The sequence below is a fragment of the Pundamilia nyererei genome, unplaced genomic scaffold (assembly GCF_000239375.1).
Source record: "Pundamilia nyererei isolate P.nyererei 1_Seehausen unplaced genomic scaffold, PunNye1.0 scaffold00161, whole genome shotgun sequence".
NCBI classification, from domain to species: Eukaryota; Metazoa; Chordata; class Actinopteri; order Cichliformes; family Cichlidae; genus Pundamilia; species Pundamilia nyererei.
The window spans coordinates 1027563-1049250 of NW_005187562.1; the positions used below are offsets into that span (position 1 = coordinate 1027563).

Sequence of the window (21688 nt, forward strand, 5' to 3'; positions counted from 1 at the left end):
AAAAAAAAAATGTCAGTAAACACAACATCTGTCCAGCTCTGCCCCCACCACCACCACCACCCAACCCCCGGGCTTCTCTCTTCTTCCTCGGTGCTTCTGTTGACAGATCGATAGTTATGCATCTATAATTGGAAGTCATTATTTATGGCGGCCCTCCAAAGCGAGTCATTATCATGTGTAATCTTGCAGAAAATTACATTTTGACTGGTCTACCTTGGCACGGCCGGGATTAAGTGCGCTGTGCTGAGCGGGCTAACAGGCTGAGGGGATGACCGGAAGGTGGGGTCACCGCAAGGACCCCACCCCCGATGCCTGGTGAAAGAGTTGGGCAGGAAGGGGAGACGTTTAATTGTGTCACATCTCACCTCAAAAGCTGAAATATACCAGAGGTGTATAAGGGGAAAGAAAGAACAGAAGCACAGTGTGAAGAGGGAAGGAGGTGAAATAACTGAACGAAGAGACCTGGCATTAGCTCGACGTGGTACGAGACACCGTTGTGAAATGAGACGGGGCTCACCTGTGGAGCTGCTGATAAAATGGGTTTGGCTGGGTTTGAGGCGGATGGGCAGATAGACGGAGAGCCAGAGGGTGAATTCATAAAGCTGTGGTAGATGGGAAAAAAACAGATAACGTGACAGGATAAGCTCTTTCACTCTATGTGCGTTTTGCGTTGATTTGTTTATGCAGACATGCTGACATTGAGCTCGAGGGTAAAATTTGCCACCTGTGGAGATGTAAGTGAGATGATGAGATGGGCTGCATGGTGTTTCTGTGTATGTTTGTGTGTGTGTGTGGGTATGTGAAATGTTTATAATAATTCCTGACATCAGCATTAGGTGTGTGAGATGCTGATTCCCAGGATTTAATGCGCCCCGGTCCCACATCAGTGGATCCTCACCAGAGACCGGTCGGATAACCGTGTCTGTGCATGTGTGTAAAGGAGGGTTAACAACTTGTGAAAAAGCACCAATGACAAAGATAATACTCTTGAGTAAAAGTACCAATAGAACAGTGAAAATACATGCAAAAATCTTGCACTTTAAAACTCTACTAAAGGAAAGGCTCGGGGATATAAACAGGTAAGATTAGCCTGCTTTTACTCCCTTTCTTCTGCCTTTCTTGATTACATTAGTAACAATGTAGGACTACATGTATAATAGTCTTCTAGACTAACATTACTCCTAATAACAATTTGAATGTCGACAATGTCAGACTGAGAAAGCATTTTGAAGCTTTCCTTACCATCTTCTTGTTATTATTGTTATTATCACACTGAAATTATGCATTTTGAATGAACTTTATGCATTTTGTGGTCGTATTTTATTCTCTTTTTTTGTCATATCTCACAGGCTTGTTTTCTTTTCTATCATTCTAATGTTTTATGGCTTTGTCAGTGAATTTGATCCTAATGATGCCACATTAGTTCTGCCATCTATGCAAATCCATCTATGCAGTTCTAATAAATGAAGCTAGTTATTCACAGGTCATATTTGCCATGGGTCCTGAATTAAAGCAAAATACAGCATGCAGTTGGGGGTCATGGTACTCTGTCGGGCATTTTAAACAGGAAAGACTCCATCACCGCATTCATCACCTTCATGGTTTCACACAGAAAGTTGTCAGAACATGTCTTTGCTTTTTGCAGATGATGTGGTTCTGTTGGCTTCATTGGACGATGACCTCCAGCTTGCCCTACAGCAGTTTGTATATGAGTGTGAAGGAGACGTGATGAGAATTAGCACCTGCAAGTCTGAGGCCATGGTCCTCAGCTAGAAAAGGGTGGAGTGTCCACTATGGGTCAGGAATAAATTGCTGTCCTAAGTGGATATTTACATATATATATGAGTAAGAGAAGAGGGAAGTGGTATATTGGTGCAGAACATGCTGCACGTTTGAGGAACATTTTTCATTTCTAAAGAACTTCACCATTATAACACAGTTCACTACATAGTGAACTTACAGGATAGAAACAAAGTATCAATCCCCTCACAATGGTCAATCTATCAATCTGCCCTCCTCTGCTGTAGTAGACTCTGTTTTCTGCCCGTTACAGTAAAGGAAGAGCTGATAGTGAAGCTGGCTGGCTGATCGACATTTCCACCCTCACCCATGGCTGTCAGCTGTGGGTAGTGACTGAAAAAAATAAGATTACAGTTACAAGTGACAGACTCTGAGAAGATCCGCTACACCTCTTAATCAAATAGAATCAACTGAGGTGGTTCTGGCATCCGGCTAGGACGCCTTCTAGGTAAGATGTTTCAGGCATGTCCTGGAAGAGGCCCCGAGGCAGACCCACGACAAGCTGGAGAAATGAAGTCTCGGAGCCGGCTCATTGTGTGCGTTATTTTCATTTTTGATTCGGGTCAAAATGACTGGTGTACTTAAATACAACACAAATAATGTTCACTTGAAATTGATACCAGAGTCAAAAGATGGTAAATAAGCTTTAAAGTAATAACATGGATATAAGCTGCAAGTTATATTAAAGAAAGGTTTCGATTTTTGGTCAATGAAATATGGAAGCTAATTGTAATTTTGCAAAAGTAACAATCTATTTTTTTTCCTTTAGATGAAATTAATCATATAGCTAATAATGCTATAGCAAGAGATAGGTTGGTTGTCCATGTGATTTAAATGTGTCAGTAGGATGAGAGTTAAATAGTTCAAGTTCAAGTTTCCAAAAAAAAGTTTATTAACTTAAAAAGTAAGAAAGAAAATGCAGAAACTCCAAATACTCAAGTGGGTACGTTTTCTGAATTAAGCTTTCCCTACTTAATCTATTTAATTACTTTAAGCTTTTTGGTTTTGTGGTGCTGGTTTAAAAAAAACACAGAGAAAAAGAGGAGAATCAATCTCCAAGGACAGAATTTCAATAATGATCATATTAAGTAAATGAAATCCAAGCATACTTTATTTAGAGAAGACGTCAAGTAACTTCTAAATGACGCTATGCACCAAACCTCCTCGACAATATGCACAGGAGGACTCGAGGCTCAAGGGCATTACGTACAGCGAAGGAGAAGAGACGGGAGATGTTCTTGTTTTTTTGTTTTTTTCTGTTTTCTTCCCCTTTCAGCGGAAAGCGCACAGAAACAGAGGCGGCTGACCACAGGCCAGAAGCTGAGCAGTTAATCCAATAGGCTGCTGCTTGTTGAGAATATGAAAGGGTACTTGCTGTAGTAATCCACATTATGTTGTTAGAAGAAGCTCGGTTACATAATCACCCTAAGAACCTCCAGATGGGCTCCTGCCAGAAGACAACATGGCACGGTGACGGGACGGCGGACCAGTGACGTATTTGACTTTGAGCTCGCGCCTCGATGGACCTTGACGGTGCTTTCGAATAATCATCCCTTATCAAACTTGTTCAGCTAAAAGCAGTGTCCCGTTTTATAAATGTCACACACAATCCCTCCACTAGGGGGTAATCTAGTCAATTCATTTAACCAATAACACGAGCCCTTACTCAGTGCGTTTGGTCTCAAATATTCATAAAATACTCTTAAATGAGTCCTAATGAAATCCTGCCTTCCTGAAAGCTTTCCTGTGTATGTTTCCCAGAACGGCTCACCCCCTCCACCCTCCCAGAGGGACTTAACATCTCCAGATAAGTGAAAAAAAACAAACATTTCAAGACCACTGACCCACTAAGGATAGCTGCAGCAGGTTCTAGCAGCTCTAAGTGACATTTCTATAGTTGCTTTAGCTTCTCCCAGAGGCTTTCTCAGGTTTCTGGCATAAGCCTGTGTGCGCGTGTATGTATGTATGTATGCGTTTGTGTGTGTGACCTCTGATCCCTATGCAGTGTACCACAGATCAATACAGGGAAAGTGATCCGATTCCAAATGCTCATCTGCCACTTAATCTGTCATTTTATGTATCATTTCCCTTCCATTCATCTATTTAAAGGTACCCAACGACAAAGCACATGGCAGAGCTATCATTGCAGTTTCCTTTATTTGTTTTCAGTCTTATTTCTTTTGTCTTTCTCTCCTTTGACTTTCATGCGTCTCTCCCATTTAAGCGCCGGAGAGGTGCTGTGTCGGAGCAGCGGGACATCAGGGTTTGCACACAGTGTCAATAGTCTTTCCCACTGTCTCAGTAATTGATGGATGACTGTGAGTCAGATATAAACTAAGTAGATTACACTCACTAGATCTGAGGGCTGATGCTAATGTGCATGACGGAGGGGTTTGGAGCTGAAGAGTGACTGTCCAGTTTTGGAAGTCAATGCGACAGCTGGACCCAGAGGCTGAGAGACGGTGGCTGTGATTTTTGGGAAGAACATGCATACACACATATGCAGTGTGCCTGTTTAACCCATACTTTTTCGTGTTTCTCAGACAAACTGGATGCATCTGGTGTGAGGGGTCAATACCTGACAGCTGGGTGCTTTGTTACATGCAGCATCCCTCCAGAGCAGATATTGAGCTCCTGTCGTCGGCTCAGGCTCAGCAGTGTAAAAATACTTTTGATGTTTAACTGCAGCCCAGCGTGTTTGGTTTCATTTGCTGCAGTTTGCTTCCATTCATGTCGTTGTCCAAGTTTGTCCAGTTGGTTTGTTATTCAGTGTCAGGTTTTGTCATTTGTTGTTTGTTTTTGTTTAAATAGTTAAAAAGGGGCCAAAATTGGCAAATGGGTCCAAAAAAAAATTAGTTAAATTTTGTTAGTCACTTCTTGTTTAAATCCTGGCTAATAGTTAGTTTTTTAACTAGCTGATGAATCATAGACTACATTGATGTGGTTTATTAATATTGATGCCTCAATGGAATATAAGTTGACAGCTATAATAGCCCGAGGGCGAGAAACTGATAAATTAGCCTTGATGCTGATGGAATAACCCACCTAAATGTCCCTTTATGAAGCCTCCAGCTGTTTTCACCATCTTGCTGCTTTGAAATAGGACTAATGATCAAAGGGTGGATCTGATGGTGAAACTGCACGGTCACTTCCGGTGAGCATACCTTCTAACTCTTAAATTGCCACAGTTTAGCTGAAAATGAACAACCAAAACAGTTTATGCAGAGAAAGAGCCTGGTGGTTATGAAAAAGATGGTATGTTTAGCTTCTGTGTGCTAACATTTGCTAATAAAAGCTTAAAAGTACAACTGAGAGCAATGGGGATAGCTTTGGAGATATATATGTGTGTATATGAAAATAATTCATTTTTTCTGGCCAAAAAAGAAACCCCTTTTCAAATGAAGCACACTCAAATGCAATCGCTGGCCACTTTGTTAGGTACACCTTGCTAGTAAGAGGCTGGATCCCCTTTTGACTTTTTGACAAAAGTGCTAGAAACATTGCTCAGAGATTTTGGTCCACAGATAACATCACACAGTTGCTTCACATCCATGACAACCACTTCCAAAATTTGCTCTATTAGATTGGATTCTGGTGACTGCCGATGTTATTTGAGTACAGTGAACTCATTTTCATATTCAAGAAACCCGTTTAAGATGATATGAGCCGATATGACGCTGTGGTCATAAAAGGATGGACATGGTCATTAACAACACTCAGGTGGGTTATAGTGTCTAAACCACTGTTCTTATATGACAGAAGTGCCAACTAGTGTGGTTTTTACTGCTTCCGCAGCCCATCCGCATCTATATTAAGTTTATTGTGCTTGCAGAGATGGTCTTCTGTATACCTCGGTTGTAATGAGTAGTTATTTTGAGTTACTGTTGTCTTACTATCAGTTCAAACAGTCTGGCCATTCTCCTCTGACCTCTGAGAAGGGATTTTTTAAACCTAAAGACTTCTGCTCACTGGATATTTTCTTTCTTTCTTTCATTCTTTCTTTCTTTTTTTTTTAAGACTTTTGAAACTGTATAGATTGTTGTTTTGGGGAAAATCCCAGTAACTAATCAGTTTCTGAAATACTCAGACTATGCCACATTCAAAGTCATGTAAATGACCTTTCTTCTCCATCCTGATACTCAGTTTGAGCTTCAGCAGCTTGTCCTGACCATGTCTACAAAGCTAAATGCATTGAGTTGCTGCCATTGTGACTGACTGGTCAGATATTTGTGTTAGCAAGCAGTTGCACAGGTGTACTCAATAGACTGACCGGTGAATGTTTTAAATGGGTTGTATACTTGTGTAGTTTTAAAAAGAGTTTGGACAAATACCGTATAGAATAAGATTTTCAATTAGTTAAAAAAGTTAACGGTAAGTTTTTACAATTTACAGAGGAAAGGTCGGCTGCTTACATATTCTTTTACCTTTGAAATATGTAATACTTGCTGTCTGAATGAGAACTTACTTTAAACCTGTTTGATTGTAATTTTTCAGCCAACTGACTGAAGTTAATGAGTGCCACATCTTATCTGTCTAACTTAAAAACATCAACTGCAAAGTGAACAAACAGCACCTTTTCATACAGTGGCACAAAGTCATAAGGAAATTATCTGAACATTTCTCTTTCAAGTGGTTCAATTGACGCCGCTATGACTTGGCTCAGGCAAACCCTACTATTGTTGTTGAGTGTCTCGAGAATGCTCGGCTGTTGCCAAGGAAAATATTAACTGCTGATAAAATAATTAATCTGTTGTTTAATTTCAACCTGAACTTTTCATTCTTCTGCATTTATTATATGGGAAAAAAAAATCTTGACCCTTTCTGAGCCAAACTAAACAGATAAAAATCATTTTAATGTCAACTCTAAGTTTCCTAAATGGTTTATAGAAGATAATTTCTCAGCGTAAAAATGTTTTATCTCTTACATCAGCTTTAAGGAGATGTGACTCGTGATACTTGTCTGGGTTTTTGTGTTTTATGGTTGTGATAAAATTGTCTACGTTGGAAATCACACTCTTTATCCTTCACAGGTTTTCTTATGTACTTTCCCCTTTGTGTTTGCATGCGCTTGCATTGATATGTTTGTTTACACATATCTGTGTATGAGGCTGCTTTAATGCAGAGTGTGTTCGTGTTGGCTGGGTGTTTCATGTGGTGCATAATGAGATAAAGTCCCACTCCGTGCAGTCTGCTGTCTGGCCTTTTATCTGAGCTACAGATTAGCGCAGGTGATTTCATTCCTGTGGAAGTTTAGCAGGGGGTTGGCTCAGAGCATTAACACGACATCATGACGATCAGAGAAGACGAGATGGGCCAAGGGTTTGTGTTGTTTCTTCCTTTCAAACCTAAAGGTCAGATCAGCTGGTCTGAAAAAGTAAAATGCATGTTCAACACCTGTGTTGTGCATCGGTGGAAAACATTAAACTGCTGCATTGTTGCCACAGGAAACTTATTGTGTCCTATGTTAATTCAGATAGAACTGGAACCATGTGGTCACACGGTATAATACACTACAATGTTAAAATTACATGTTTTGATTTTAACACCGATTACACTGACTGTGAGTAAATCTGTCTCTCGCAGCATAACCAAACACACTACATGGCAGATGTCTGCGTGTACACGTGTGCTTGTGTGTCTTCACATAGAGGGATTTTTGTTGACCCCTTCATGTGTGTTTTTGTCATTAAAGTGGATTAGGATGTAGTTACCACGCGTTGCCTAAGACCCATCTAACCCTTGAGCTACTTAGAGTAGCTTCACTCTCTCAGGACGAATGGCAGGATTCATTAGAGGACTGACTGTTTTATTACTTTGATTATTGTATTGTGCAGAAACTTACAATATAAAGCAAAGTTGTGTTGGATTTCTGACATAGCATCATGCTACATCCTGTACTTGTGGTGGGTAGTTTACACTCATTGTGAGCATGAATGTCATGGTACTTTTTGGAATGATTTATGATGATTTTTAATAAGTATATAAACATATCTGCTTAAATTTCCCTTAACAAGTTACAGCTTGATCAGATGCTATTTGTAGCCACTACCCAACTTTTGGCATAATTCTGGCTGGATATTTGATCAGTCGTCTTGGCAGGATTGGTAGAGTTCATTTAAATTGATTGGTTTTCTGGCACAAACCCAGCTTTCGAGCATAGTCCACAAATTTCCAACGTAGTTGAGGTCAGGGCTTTGGCAATGCCTTTTCAGAAGCTTAATGTTAGCCTGCTTTATCCATTGCAAAACAAGTTTTGATGTGTGTCCTGTTGGACTAAACTGTGTCCAGGTTTCTAGCTGTTGAATTGAGCTGAACTTGAAGAATTTGCAGATAGTCGTCTTTCATTATTAAATCCATTTTGTGCAGTGTACCAGTACCACTGGCACCGAAACAACTGGCACCAGGGCGTGATACTACCACCAGCATGCTTGACAGCTGGTACAGTGTTCTTATGTTTGAAAGCCTCACCTCGCCTCACCTCACCAAGCATACCTCTTGTCACTGTAGTCAAATGGCTCAATCTTTTTCTTGTCTAACCATAAAACTTTTCTCCAGAAGCCATTTGACTATGTGGGTACCTGCAAAATTTCAGTTGAGCTTTAAGGTGTCAATTTTGGAGCGGTGGCTTCTTTCTCGGTCGGTATCCTCTCAGTCAATGGTAATGGCACTCCACTGTATAGGGTGACACTGGGGTTCAAGGAGTTTCCAGTTCATGGGAGGCTTAAGCTTTGTTGGGTTGTTTCTGAACATCCTATCCAATTTCCTCTCATCTGAGGGTGACAGTTTGGGTCCTCTGACCTTGACAAAGTGTTGCCAAATAATCTGTACTTGCATAAAATTGTTTGCACTGATGATCTTGGAATTTGCAGTTTAGAAATGGCTCTAAGAAATCTTCCCACCTTGTGTAAATCTACAAGTACTCAGTCTTAGATTTTCCCGAGTTCCTTGGACTTTCCCATCATTCTGGGTATAGGTCGATCCAATGAGTGCTGTCAAACAAATCCTTTTCGGCTATAGTCAATCATGATCGCTAACAAGATGTTAACAAGGCCTTGTCAAGTTAAAAGAGATGTATACTTTTGACCCTCTGTGTATTATAGAAAATAAGTTAAAACTTGTTCACTAAAGCCACCTGTTCCAACTGGGACAAAGAACAGTAAATTACCACGACATTCATGCCGATGATGAGTATATGTAAATTTCTGACCACAACTTTACATGATCAGAGCACTGACATTAACGTCGAGATACTTTGTTTTTTTGTTAAATCTCTTCTTGTATTTACTGTGCTGTGTTGTTTCTTTTAACCATATAATCCTTTAACTTTGCCTTTTGCTGTGCTGGACAACTACTGTGTTTCCTTATCTTGTATGCACATGTGCTTAGCGAGCAAAAGCCATCACGTTAGGCTTCCAGGTATAGCTCATTAGAACAGCAGTAAGTCAGTTAAGGCCAAGGTAGAAATCGTGCAAATGTCTTTGTGTGAGTAGACATTCATATATTTGTTTATTGCGCCGCCTGTTTTGATTGATGGAGGGGAATGAAGACATTTTTCAGCTCAGCATTTAGAAATTATTTTACATGGCTGGTAACACCTACTGTGTTATAGATTTTTTTTTTTTAAATGGATATGAGTAATGCAGCATCTAAAAATCATTTTCAGTGTTGGTTTACTTCTTATTTCCTGAACCTAGAAATATTCAATATGTATATAAGGTTTTTGCTTAAAATATAAACCAACTACTGATCATAGTTCTTTCATTCTAACTTCAAACCAAATTAGACTAAATATATCTGATAAGCTGCAGAAACTGGACACACACTATTGAATTGCAATTTAAATGTCCTGTAGTTGTCTGTAGTTGTTGTTGTTACGATGCTTTGAGAGAACCATATAAAGATTATCCCATAAGATGTACACTAATATGCATATTAAGAGATTTGTGATATATTTAGTGTCTTTTTAATCTAAAGTAGCAATACAACAGTAAATAATACCTGTTACATATTTGGATTTTTCTCATAACTAAAACATGTTAAAGTCATCCTCTCCATTTATCCACCTGCCCCAGTAGCCATGTCTCTCATTGGCTTAGAGGGCAGCCAATCAGTTGCAAGCTCAACCTTCTGGGGGATGGCCATTCAAATTGTGTGGCTGGGTGTTCTTGAGGGCCGGCTTTTACTTGGAGACCCTTGTCACACACAGCTTCCAGTCACAACAGTCAGGACTTCAAAGGCAGCCAGAGGCTGTTGGTGAGAAGAGTGAGTGACAGGAATACAGACGCAGGGAGAATGAGTGGAGCTGATAGTGTGATACAATAGAGGGAAAGGCAGTAGATGGAGACAAACTTTTGAGGCCGAATATATAGAAAGTGAGAAACGGTGCAGTGATAGATAATAGCGCATAAAAGCTGTCGAGCAGAAGGACAGGACAGATCCAGGGAAGGTGGAGGAGGCGGGCAGAAGCAGACGTCCCTGGACAGAACATTTCCTCCTCTTCAGAGCATGGTGACAGAGTTCACATGGATTTAGTCGACCTCTACCTCCCGGAGTGTTTCACCTACCACTCTAACACAGAGTAAGTACTGTCTTATAGCAGAATGACTCCACAGAACCTGAAGGGTGTCCTCTCAAACAGTACAAAGTGCAGATGAAGCCAAGATTGTGTTCACGCCATACTTGACAGCTGCTTCATCACATCGACTGACTCACTGTTTCTCTGTATTTGCGATATACTCAAATCATTATTGCAAAACAGACGTGGCCTGTGACAATCTTTATTGCAGAGGGTGACGGGGGGAGGGGGTTAAAAAAGTGTTTTCTGTGGTGCAGCATCATCACTGTTTACGCCACCTTTAAAGAAAAAGAAGTTGCTCATCTTGTCTTGATCATTTACCTTGTTCCCATTGTTCTGTTCAGAAGAATACACATCAGCACACACACACAGCCTTATCTGTGTCATCTTGTCTTCTTTTGACATGATGTTGTGTAAATATTTGAGTTCACATTCATGTTAATTTAGGCCTGCAGTCCTTTCCAGCTCTTGCTCTTTGAACACTTTCATTAACGTTTTATGTGCCTTGGGTACGTTGAGATCAAACTTTTATGAGTGTGAAGGTTTGTTTGGATTGATCACAGTAGCCATTGTTCATTGTTTGTTTGTTGATAGTGAGGGTAAGCAGGCAAGGCCAGGTTAGAGGTAACTAGTGGTGGCTTGTGTCACCCAAGGCTGGTAAAAATCCTCCACAAGAACAATGCAAATGGGAAAAGAAAAATCAAGCAGCTGTTTGATTGCGAGTTTGCTGGGTTTTTTTTTTTTTGATTGCTTGTTTTGTCTGTAATCACAAACAGAAACACAAAAAAATGGTTCATTATCATCACGGCGGCGTAATCAATGTGATAGAATGTTTGGGGATTTAGAGTAAGATTCCTCGGGAGAGCGCGGGAACGAAGACAGAAATCTAGCAGACATGTGAGTGCGCTGTTTCCCTGATTGTTTGTGACACAAGCAACCGGATAAGGAACGTTAGAAAAGGTGATGGCGGCCGCAGATGATCCCTGTGAATGGCACGCGATCCATGTTTCCCGCCGACCCAAGCTCCAGCCACGGGTGCCGCATCTCTGTGCTTCATCCAAAGCCTGACTAAGGCTCTTACGGCCACTCGGGGTGCCTCTGATCCCTGCTCATCTCTGGCTCATTAGTAATAAAAACACTGCTGAGACCCCGCTGACCTCAATCGCTCTCCCTAAGGTTTGGAGCTAAAAGGTTAGTCAACAGGCCCTTGAAGTTTTTGGGGAGGTTTTATAGTATTAAACAAAGACTTCTCTTCCTTCGAGGCTTTTAAATAAATCTATTTTGCTCTATTTTCTTAGCGTATTGTGATCAGTTTTTGAGATTTTCTTCCCTCCCTATTTTCCCCTCAATCTCATTCCCTGCCTCCACGCAGCCGGGTCATTGTTGTCTGCATTATGACTTTGCTCCTTTTCAAAGAAAGTACCCCCCCTCCCTTACCCCTTCCTTTCCTTTCCTTTTGACACCCCCCAGGTTAATGAGCCTCAGGACTGCCCCTTTTCTCTCCGTCCCTCTCTGGTTTTTTCACGCTCCCTCTATCTGTCTGCCTCCCGTGTAATTTCCTCCCGCCTCTTGTCGGTCTCTCCGTCTTTTTGTCTTCTTGTTGCTGTTGCCAAGATGCAGTTAGAGTTGTTTTGGATACTGGTATGATAACTTTGAATACCCCACCCCAACCAAACACACACACAATGATTTGTCCCTGCTGCACTGAGCTGTACAAGCTGCACCAACCGTTTTTTGATGGGCTTTTATGTGGAGTTGTAGATTAGTAATCTGTCAGAGTGAATATCACATCACATCTGATCACCCCACTCTAATGCAATTTCATTATGAAAGCAAAATGCCTACCACCCCCCCACCCGTGATGCATTATAATGGGAAAGCGCAAAGTATATCTCACTTTGTACCTGTCAGGGACTCGACACAGCAATATGGACACCTGTGATGGATAGCCATTGAGACTACCAGTGAGTCATTTTAAAAGGAGACTGAAATCTATTCACTGTGCTGTTATTATAGTCTTTGAATTGGATTGGAGAGGGTGGAGATGCAGCGGCGGGGAGTGCAGGAGCAAAATGGCATCATAGGGATAAAATTAAACATTTAAGGCACCATAAGCAACAGTATTTTATTGTAAAAATAGCACTTTTTTTTGAAAAGTACTGCGGTGAAAATTCTTCCACTCTGCAGCACCGTGTGGGGTCGTTTCCAGCTGCAGGTGGCTGTGGGAGAGCAAAGCAGCTTGGGCTCAGAGGAGAGTGTATCCTAGACTTTTTATCTGCTGGAAGACAAGAGTAACAGGATCGCAAATGAACGGCGATGCTACTCTGATATGTAAATGGGCAAAAGTTGCCAAACTGCAACAGTATTTCTAAAGGTTGTAATTTGATTTAGAGAAGGCAACTTGGTTAAAAGCTCAGCCACAGTTTTTGGTGCTCGAACGTTTTTGATTCTGCTACTTTGGATTTATTCTACTGCACCAAAGCAGTTGAGCTTTGATTTCCAAGCTCTTTGAAGGCAGCAGTCACTGTGATAACACTGGTACAGTTGTTTGGTTTTCCTATCAAGACCTTAGTTGTCTTGCTCAGTGCCTTACTGTGCGTGTCCGTGTATGTTTTTGTGGGCTTGTAGAGGGGTCAGTAGCGCGTGGCCATGGTTTACTCAGTGGGTGGTTAAAAGCAGCCAGTCTTTTTGCCTACCAAATAAGTTGTGATTGGAAGCTGCTGATTTACATGGCAGGAAACCGGCTGAATTGGACCTCAACCTCAACAAGCCAAGAATAGAGTGGGAGAGATGTACGGATAGTGTGTGGGGTGTGTGTACAGCAGTTTTCTTTTTTGGGGTTTTTGTTTTGGAAGTTAGGCCTGGCGTCAAAGAGCTGCATGCAATGTAAGTGTTAGGGTGTTTATGAAGACACATGCTTTGACAATGTGTCCGTAAGAATGTGCGTGCCAGGAGGTGTAGTGTGTTCCCGATCGTAGGAATCTGAAGTGTATGCGGTGAAGACTACGTTTTTTATTTTTACATCCACGCACAAAAGTCTGACGCCACAATGCGAGCGAGCGTGTGCGCAGGTGTGTGTGTGTGAGCGCAGATCACATGCCTGCAAGCCTACTGTACGCTTCAGCTGGTTTCAAATGCTTTTTCTCCTCGGCATGGTGACAGAGAGTCTGTTGTGGTCACATCCTAATCCAATAATAGAGCCATGATACACACTTTAACATGCAGGCCTAGGAGAAGATTTATTTCCAGCTTTTATTATATAACTAATAATGGAAAGATTTTATTTAAATATATAAATACATTCTTTCATTTAGTTAAGGATTGACTTCTAACAAAAGCTGTACTTTCCACTTTATATTTCTTACAAAAAACACCTGCTCAGTTGTTGTATCTGGTGTAGGCTTCAGGCAGTTTATCAGGTCAAATATGGTAAATGAGAGAAACAAAGAGAAAATAGATTGAAGACAATAGGCAATAAAAGTGGAAGGAATGTGAGTATATTTGGATTGAACATGACGGTGTGGATGATTGCTGGTTTAGCTATTTTCCTAGGTTTGCTTAAGCAATCGCTTCTCTGAAAACAAAGCAGTGTAATGAACAGCAGCTTTGCATATGGGGGAAATCACAAACGGCTGGTTTCTCTAACACTCGGACGGATGTGGAAACTGGTATGTGGTGTTGTTGAAGCGTTGTGGATTTGTGAAATTAAAAAACTGATGTATTCAACAGAAACTATGGCCTTTCTCATTCTCTTTTTTAACCTTTTAGCCAACAAATACATACCTGTGTTTGTGAAGAGATGTGAATCCATATATTAATTTCAAGCATATTCATTACACGATTGCTATCTGTGTAGATGATGCCAGAACTAATAAAACTAATATAAAACTAATCAAAGCCCACCGACCTGAAGGTCAGCTGCAAATATTAATAGCAATATCAAAGTGACTCATTAAATAAAGATGACTTCAAATTCTCCAACATAGATATATATTAAAATAAGATGCATACACACATCATATGTATTAAATTCTTTTTTCTTTTTTTTTTGTCTCCAGGCATCTGGACAGGATGTCAGTGAGGGGCTTGGACCCCACCTGTCCCTCTTCTATAAAGCGTGAGCCTTCCAGCCCCAGCCCCAGCTCTCAGGGTGATGTCAGCCCGGCCCAGCCCAGTCCTGGAAGCTCTTCCTCGGACACAAACTCCAGCTACGGTCCTCTCACCAAAGGCCACAATCACAATAACGGGCAGGACTCACCAGGCCTCTTTAGTCACACAGCGGGGTTGGCCAGTAATGGAGGAGCAAATAGGTTGGTGTATGTATCATATTCTCCTTTATTTCATCTGTTTTACTCCATTTTGTATGTGAAATGATATTATTACTATATCTATGTATTACCCTTATTTTTACTCTTCCTTTTTCTCTCCAGGAGGTTTGGTGAGGAAGAAGGCCAAGTCAAGTGCGAATTCATGCTGGGCTCTGTCGCCAAGCGCCTATGTCTAGTGTGTGGTGACGTGGCGTCTGGCTACCACTATGGTGTGGCCTCTTGTGAAGCTTGTAAGGCCTTCTTTAAGAGGACCATCCAGGGTGAGACTGGCACTGTATATAAAACACACCTTCACAAACACGCTCAGTTTCAGTAACCGCATTTATTGTGATTAGCATGGCTGATAATGCCTTCCTGCATCATATAAACCTGTTTTAGGAGCAACAAGGTGTAGATGTTCCCTGATCATTTGTTTTGGGAAAAACAAGCCCTGATCAGTTAGCTCACAAGCTTCCGCCTTCAAAACTGCAGAAAGGCTTTAAATAAAGATCTGCTCGCAAGCAGCTGATATGCAGTTATACTTAGACCACTGTGTGTATAGTCAACATCGCTGAGTTTAGGTTTAAAGCTTGACATGTGTGCGCAATCGCTTCAGCCCTGAAGGAAGTCAGCAAGGAGAGCCGGCAGCATGCAGTTTGTGTGTTTTAAAGGGATTGTCCCCTCTTGGCCCAGCTCAGGAGCCTGACAGGAAGCGTTTAGTTTAGGCTTCTAGAAGTTGGCTACTCTAGATGAGTTCACAGAGCAAGCTTCACTGGCTGTCGCATCAGACAAAGCAGATCTGGCTCATCAGATACTTCCTATCGCTGATCAAGGGTGGCAGCTAAAAGCACCCCCAACTGGCAGAAAGCCATCAGACTTAACATACACCTTGGGTTGCCAGTTAGTGTGGAGAACATGTATGGTTTTGTATTTTTTTAAAATGTGGACATTTACCACAACCTTATAGTGAAATTTACTTAATAGGGTAATCAGGATCACTTATCAGGGTAATCAGGGTCAGTTACAAGTCAAGACCACAAATACATTAACCCTCTGGTATAATTTACCACAACTTTATAGTGAAATTAACTTGTTAGGGTAATCAGTCAGTTATGGGGTAAGACCACAAATACATAACAGAAAACCTGAGATCCAACATGGTGCAAATAAGGAACAGTCTAAAGAACTACAACCTTAAAGTCAGCGTATCTACCCAATCTACCCAATTTCGCTGTGCAAGAAACTGCACAATGACAATAAAAAGCTCTAAGTCTAAGTATCTCAGCCTTGGTTTAAATTATAACATTTCCTTTTGAAAAAAAATTCTGTTTCTCAAAAGTACCTCAGTTTAGATCCTTTACAGATGCCAGTGAGCTTTGCTGTGTAATCTCAACATTTTCTCAGACATAACATTGAGATAGCAGTGACAATGAGTAATACTGAATTGCTGCTTCATTGTTTGCAAAGCAACTACTAAGTCCCCCCCCTCCCCCCTTCTCACTTGTTATCCTCCAGGTAACATCGAATACAGCTGTCCAGCATCCAATGAATGTGAAATCACCAAGAGAAGACGGAAATCTTGCCAGGCTTGTCGATTTGTGAAATGTCTGGCAGTGGGCATGTTGAGAGAAGGTCAGCTATATCCTAAAAAAAAAATCCTTTTCCGATCCTTGTCAAAACCTTACTCGAGCTGCCTTTTTTTCTGAGATCGATCAGTCGGTGGCAGAATTTCAAATCTCCTCTTTCAGACAGTTGAGAAAGAGAGTGAAGCCTAATACAAGTCTGACTGCAATTACTTTGTAGTGCATTCCACTAAACAATAACCTAGTAAACCCTTGACAGTAGTTGTGTAAACTCAAATGAAACCTAAAACTTCTGACAGTTAAACTTCAAGCCCTCTGTTCCGGCTACGAGGTGCGTGTGTGTAGGTAATTTGTATGTGTGGTAAACACAAGTTTGAACAATGCAGAGCTGTGTCTTAGAGAGGGAGGAGAAAGCTAATAACTGCTCATCTGTGTCAGTCTTTGCTTCATGAGTCTTCCTCTGAAATAGCCTATGGACATGTGCCAACTTGTGTAGGTGTGTGAGCAGTGCTGCAGCAGCTATTAAGATAACAGAGCGCGCTGTGAGCTGCATCAAATGTAAAACAGAAGAGAGTTTAAGGGCAGATTAAACTAGAATGGGATAAGTTACCTATTAAAGCCTACTGAGCCTGCTGTTTTGCAGTAATCAATAACATTCTGCCACTTCTTACATCAGAATTATAGGATCTGTGCTAACAGATCCCAGTCACCTTACAGAGTATTTATACTTATTAAATACTACTACAATACAATACATCAAATAAGTTTAGCAATGAGCTTTCATGTTCCTGCCTTTTTTCTATAGCTAAGGTCCACCCTGCAAAATTTCATCATACATGCTCAAAAACATGAGATGACAGTGGTAAATATGTTCCACTGGTACTCTGTGAGTGTGGTCAGGTGCTCCTTTAGTGTCACTATGTGCCTGCGGTGTGACATATTATCCAGATTTAGAAGTGACTCAAAAAGGAAAACATTAGCGACCTCCTACAGTACCGGCCACTCGTTGCCTTCTGCGTATGTCCACGAGAAGATAAGGAAGAGAGAGGGGAGCTGATGAAACGCATGAGTGGGTGGGTGGGGGGTGAAATCCAAGGCATAAGAGAGAGTAAATAGAATTATTAAGCATTGTTGTCAGCATCACACACCATGTAATTCACAAGAGCCATATTGAATTCAAAAACCTTTATTCAGTGTTTTCAAACTATGGATTAATTCAGCTGGGTACACAGTTGTGATAGCTTCATCCATTTTAATCTCCACGTATGAAAGCTAGAAAGATGGCGTTCTAATCTTCAAAGGCATGTGGGTCAAAGTAGAAGACGTGAGGGAAGTGTCAGCTACCTTTCTGAACCTGTGCTTTTTCTCTTTATTTTCTCATTTATTATGTTTTGGTCACAGGCAGAATACAAGAGGGATGTAGTTACCCATTGCATTATCTTCACTGATCCCCAGAAAACGGACCAATCCTGTGCATCAGAGGCATGTCAACCTCTGTGCATCATGCAGGGTCTAACAAAAAACTCACCATGCTGCTTTATTGCTATTAGCGTTTGTTTTTTCCTTAGTAAAGGTTCTGTTTCTTCTGGGTCAGCACTGTTCTGGTTTGATTTCATCTCTATATTGATTTTACCATTTTCTTTTTAAAATTAAAGACCTTTTTCTTCCTTAAGAGTTATGTCTTAAAAACATAGGCTCATAACACAACTATGGCTGCTGCAACAGATATACCGTTACCTCTTTGCATTTGCAATCCTCCTCTGAATGTTAAACGCAGTTTGCAGGTTGATGGGCTTCACAGAAATTTCTCATTAGATTCCATAAAAGTGGATCTAACTTTCTCTGTCTGCAAAATAAATGATTAGATCCCAAATTCAGTGAATATGAGCAGTCAGAGATGCTGTCGGTGGAATTTGATAGCTCATTGTGTTGTTCACTGACAAGTGAAATGTCCCAAGTTTGAGGCCTTGACGAAACACAAACGCCTTGGAGGGTTGGATCAGGAAGGGCATCCTGCGTAAAAATCTGTGCCAAATCAAATATGTGGATCCATCTGCTGGGAATAAGGGAGTGGCCCGACAAGTTTCTACTCTCCCGTGACATGCGCTGTCTCACAAATTTCAAGACTTAATGTCCATCATATAAAACCTAGAGAGCATATATTATGGCCTGTCTGCTGACAGATTATCATAATTTCGGGCAGCCTCTCTTTTGGTTTGGTTTGATTTGTCAACTTCTCAGATGACTCCAGCTACTTTTTTTGGTCTAATGCTAAACCAATAGAAACAATGGGTAACAATTGCTAAAATGCGACCCAGGTTGCAATAAAGTGCAATGATAATTTAATACCACCTCTTCGTTGCTAAGCACACAACAGCATCTGGTCATTGCAGCTGTGTATAAATGTGCTTGTAAGTTATTGATATACAGAATAATAGCATCTTTACACGTGTTTGTGTTTAAACATGTCAGTCAGCAGCCATATTTATGCTCATGCCACTGTGTTCTTGTGAGCAGGACTGTCTCTGCCCTTCTTCTAAATTAGCTGCTTTTAATGGGATGGGTGCGTGGCGGGGGAGGGGTGGGGGCATCAGCAGCATCCCAGTCTACCTCTCAGCCCTCTCTTCTCTTTGCTTTCCCTCCTCCCTCATAAATTCCTCCAGATGCCTTGTGGGACTCCTGGACCTCCATGAAATGGGAACTGCCCCTCGTAACTCTGGCTGTAAGCGCCCTCGTAATGCGCTTCATCGTGTATCGTAATGCCGCTCTTCCCTGGGGAGGCCGTAGTAAAGCCAGAGACAGAGGAGCTGTGAGGTTTAATGGGGAGAGTCAGAGCCATATTAAAAACACAGCTAAAAGACACATAGACCTCAGGCAGGATTTGATTAAGCTTTGTTTAGTCCCCATTTCTACAGTTGCTAGTGCTACTCAGAACAGTAAAAATGAGTATTTTAGGAAATGTGAAAATTATTTTGAAAATAGATGTTATAAAGCAGAAACTATGTGATTCTGTGTTTTTATGGTTTAATGGTTTATGTTTCTAAGAAATATGGCCAATGGTGCAACAATTCCCTGACTAGCCCCCACCTTTCTGTTTTGTCTTACTGTCTAATCTCTACTTCCTCCCGGCTGGAGTTACCTTTTCTTAGGGGTGTTAATCATTCAGCATTAATCAGCATTCTGAGAAAAGCATCAGGACAGAGGAAAGATAACGCCACAGTGCTGTTAGTAGCACCATGTGTATATTTGTCGCAATATCCGAGGAGTGTTGGGATTGTTTATACTAAACACTAAACCACGCTAACAAGGATCAGTCTGGATCAGCGGCTGGATTTCTCTGTTTCTCAACCACCTGTATGTATGCAGGGTGCATTTTAGGAACCTGTAAAAGCGTCTCATGTGGAAGTCCATATCCCTTCAAAGGAAGATGGTCTGATGTAAGAGGCAAAAAATAAATATGACTACTCCCTGTTTATCAAACTGAGATGGGCTGTTCAGAGGAACAGGAAGGAGGTGTGCGTGAATATCTGTTTTGTTATCCACGAAAGCTATTCTTGGCCCTCTGGTTGTCAGCACATTCCACTGTGAAAACTTACACTCAGTTCTGATGTGTGTTGTAACTCTCACATGTGAGTGGAAACAAATATACCTGCATGAAAGCTCATTTTTTCTACTAATCAAACCACAAAAAAGTGTTTGACTTAATCCCGTTTGCCAACGGTGTTAAATCTAATAACAACACATAGGAGGCACCCACATCCTCATCCAGCTAATCCATACTTGCCCCTTATGACATCACCAGCAGGTCAGGGGGCATTAACTTTCCACAGCCAATCTCTCCTTTAATACCTTGCTCATCTTCTTCAGCTTTAACTTCTCAGTCTTCACAAATCTTAAAACTTAGCGAACACGTGATCTAAATTTATTTGTATGTCATTGTTGTTCTGCATCCATATTGATATTAAGTTTTCTTTCTTGCTCTTGTGAAGCACAGTATATTAAAAGTATGACCATAGACTGTATATAAAAGATGAAAATGAAGACGAACACGACCCCTGGTTATAAAGGGAAGTCAGAATATATAGAAGCGTATAGGAATATAACTTTACTTTTCACTTGATTTATGATCTAAACTCATTAGGTTCATGCCCCGATCATAGGTTTCAGGGCTTACCTAATACAACATGATTTCAATTTTGTAAGAATTTGCAAAATTTTGTAAAATACATTCCCATTTGTAGTACAATAGATAATAAGGCATACAGTTTAGGACAAGCATTAACAATTTTTTTGTCCAAGGTGCCACATGAGAAATTGGGGCTGTTTTGGAGGGCTGCACAACAATATTGTTGTGCCACAACAGTCCCAGTTTCACCAATATTGGTATGTGGCCCTCCACAGCCGTCCCGGTTTCACCAATATTAGTGTGTGGCTCTCCACAACAGTCCCAGTTTCACCAATACTGGCATATGGCTCTCCACAACAGTCCCAGTTTCACCAATATTAGTGTGTGGCCCTCCACAACAGTCCCAGTTTCACCAATATTAGTGTGTGGCCCTCCACAACAGTCCCAGTTTCAGTGTGTGGCCCTCCACAACAGTCCCAGTTTCTTATGTGGCCCATTGAGAAATGAATTGCCCATCCCTGTTTTAGGAAGCAGCTACCTTTTATTCCCGTGCATGTCACATTTGTCTTCACACATTCCTGTTTCAAATCTCCATATTTTGTCTCCCTTTCTGTCTTCATTTATTTATTTGTACTATTTGTATTTTTATGTTCTATTTCTATTGTATATATTAATCGGAATCTGTGGGTGGACAGCAAAGAAAGAATTTCATTGCACAGAGAAATGCCTTTGTCTCTTGTGACACATGACAATAAACACTTCGAATCTTGTATCTTGAACAGTAAGATGTTGATGGCTCAGCTCAAGGGTTCAAGCAGGTTACAGTGGCTGTGTTCATATTTTATGTGCGGTCTAAAAGTATGATAACCCCGTGGTTCTGTACTTTAGGTTAATGGTTGGATGCTATTTTTGTTGCACATGTAAGTTATATTACAGAGATGCAAATCATTTATGTATTACAGCTTCTTTTGAGTAGTTGATATTGAAAACTGCTTTGTAGCACCTAAAGAACTGTTCATTTAGCTTAAAAATTACTAAGAAATCCCTTTTGAATTATACAGCTGGATATTACCAAATATGTAAACAAATATAAAAAAAGAGGCCTATTAAACATATCAGGTCCCCATAAGGAGAATCATGTGCTAACGGCTGTCTAAATGACTCAGGTAAAGTTTGTAGCATGCGTGCTTGTTGTTTTTGTCTGCTTCCACTTGTCTTTGCACTAGGATGATGTCGGAGTAAATGTGCAGTCATATTCGTTGTGTTCCCACTAGTGCTGTCAGCATTAATCTCGTTA

At 40.9% G+C, this 21688-nt stretch overlaps 1 protein-coding gene across 4 annotated transcripts in view; it reads left to right on the top strand.

Annotated features, from left to right (window-relative positions):
* Positions 1-21688, top strand: part of LOC102195543 (estrogen-related receptor gamma) — a 34533-nt gene that overhangs the window by 492 nt on the left and 12353 nt on the right. For 2 of the 4 annotated variants that reach the window (XM_005745606.1, XM_005745608.1), the window contains exons 1-4: positions 9994-10378; positions 14434-14691; positions 14806-14963; positions 16198-16314. In XM_005745606.1, coding sequence (XP_005745663.1) covers positions 10323-10378; positions 14434-14691; positions 14806-14963; positions 16198-16314 — 589 coding nt within the window. In that variant the 5' untranslated portion in view covers positions 9994-10322. Of the gene's footprint in view, positions 1-9993; positions 10379-14433; positions 14692-14805; positions 14964-16197; positions 16315-21688 lie in introns of those variants that run through there. The other 2 variants (XM_005745607.1, XM_005745609.1) reach the window with 2 other exon arrangements.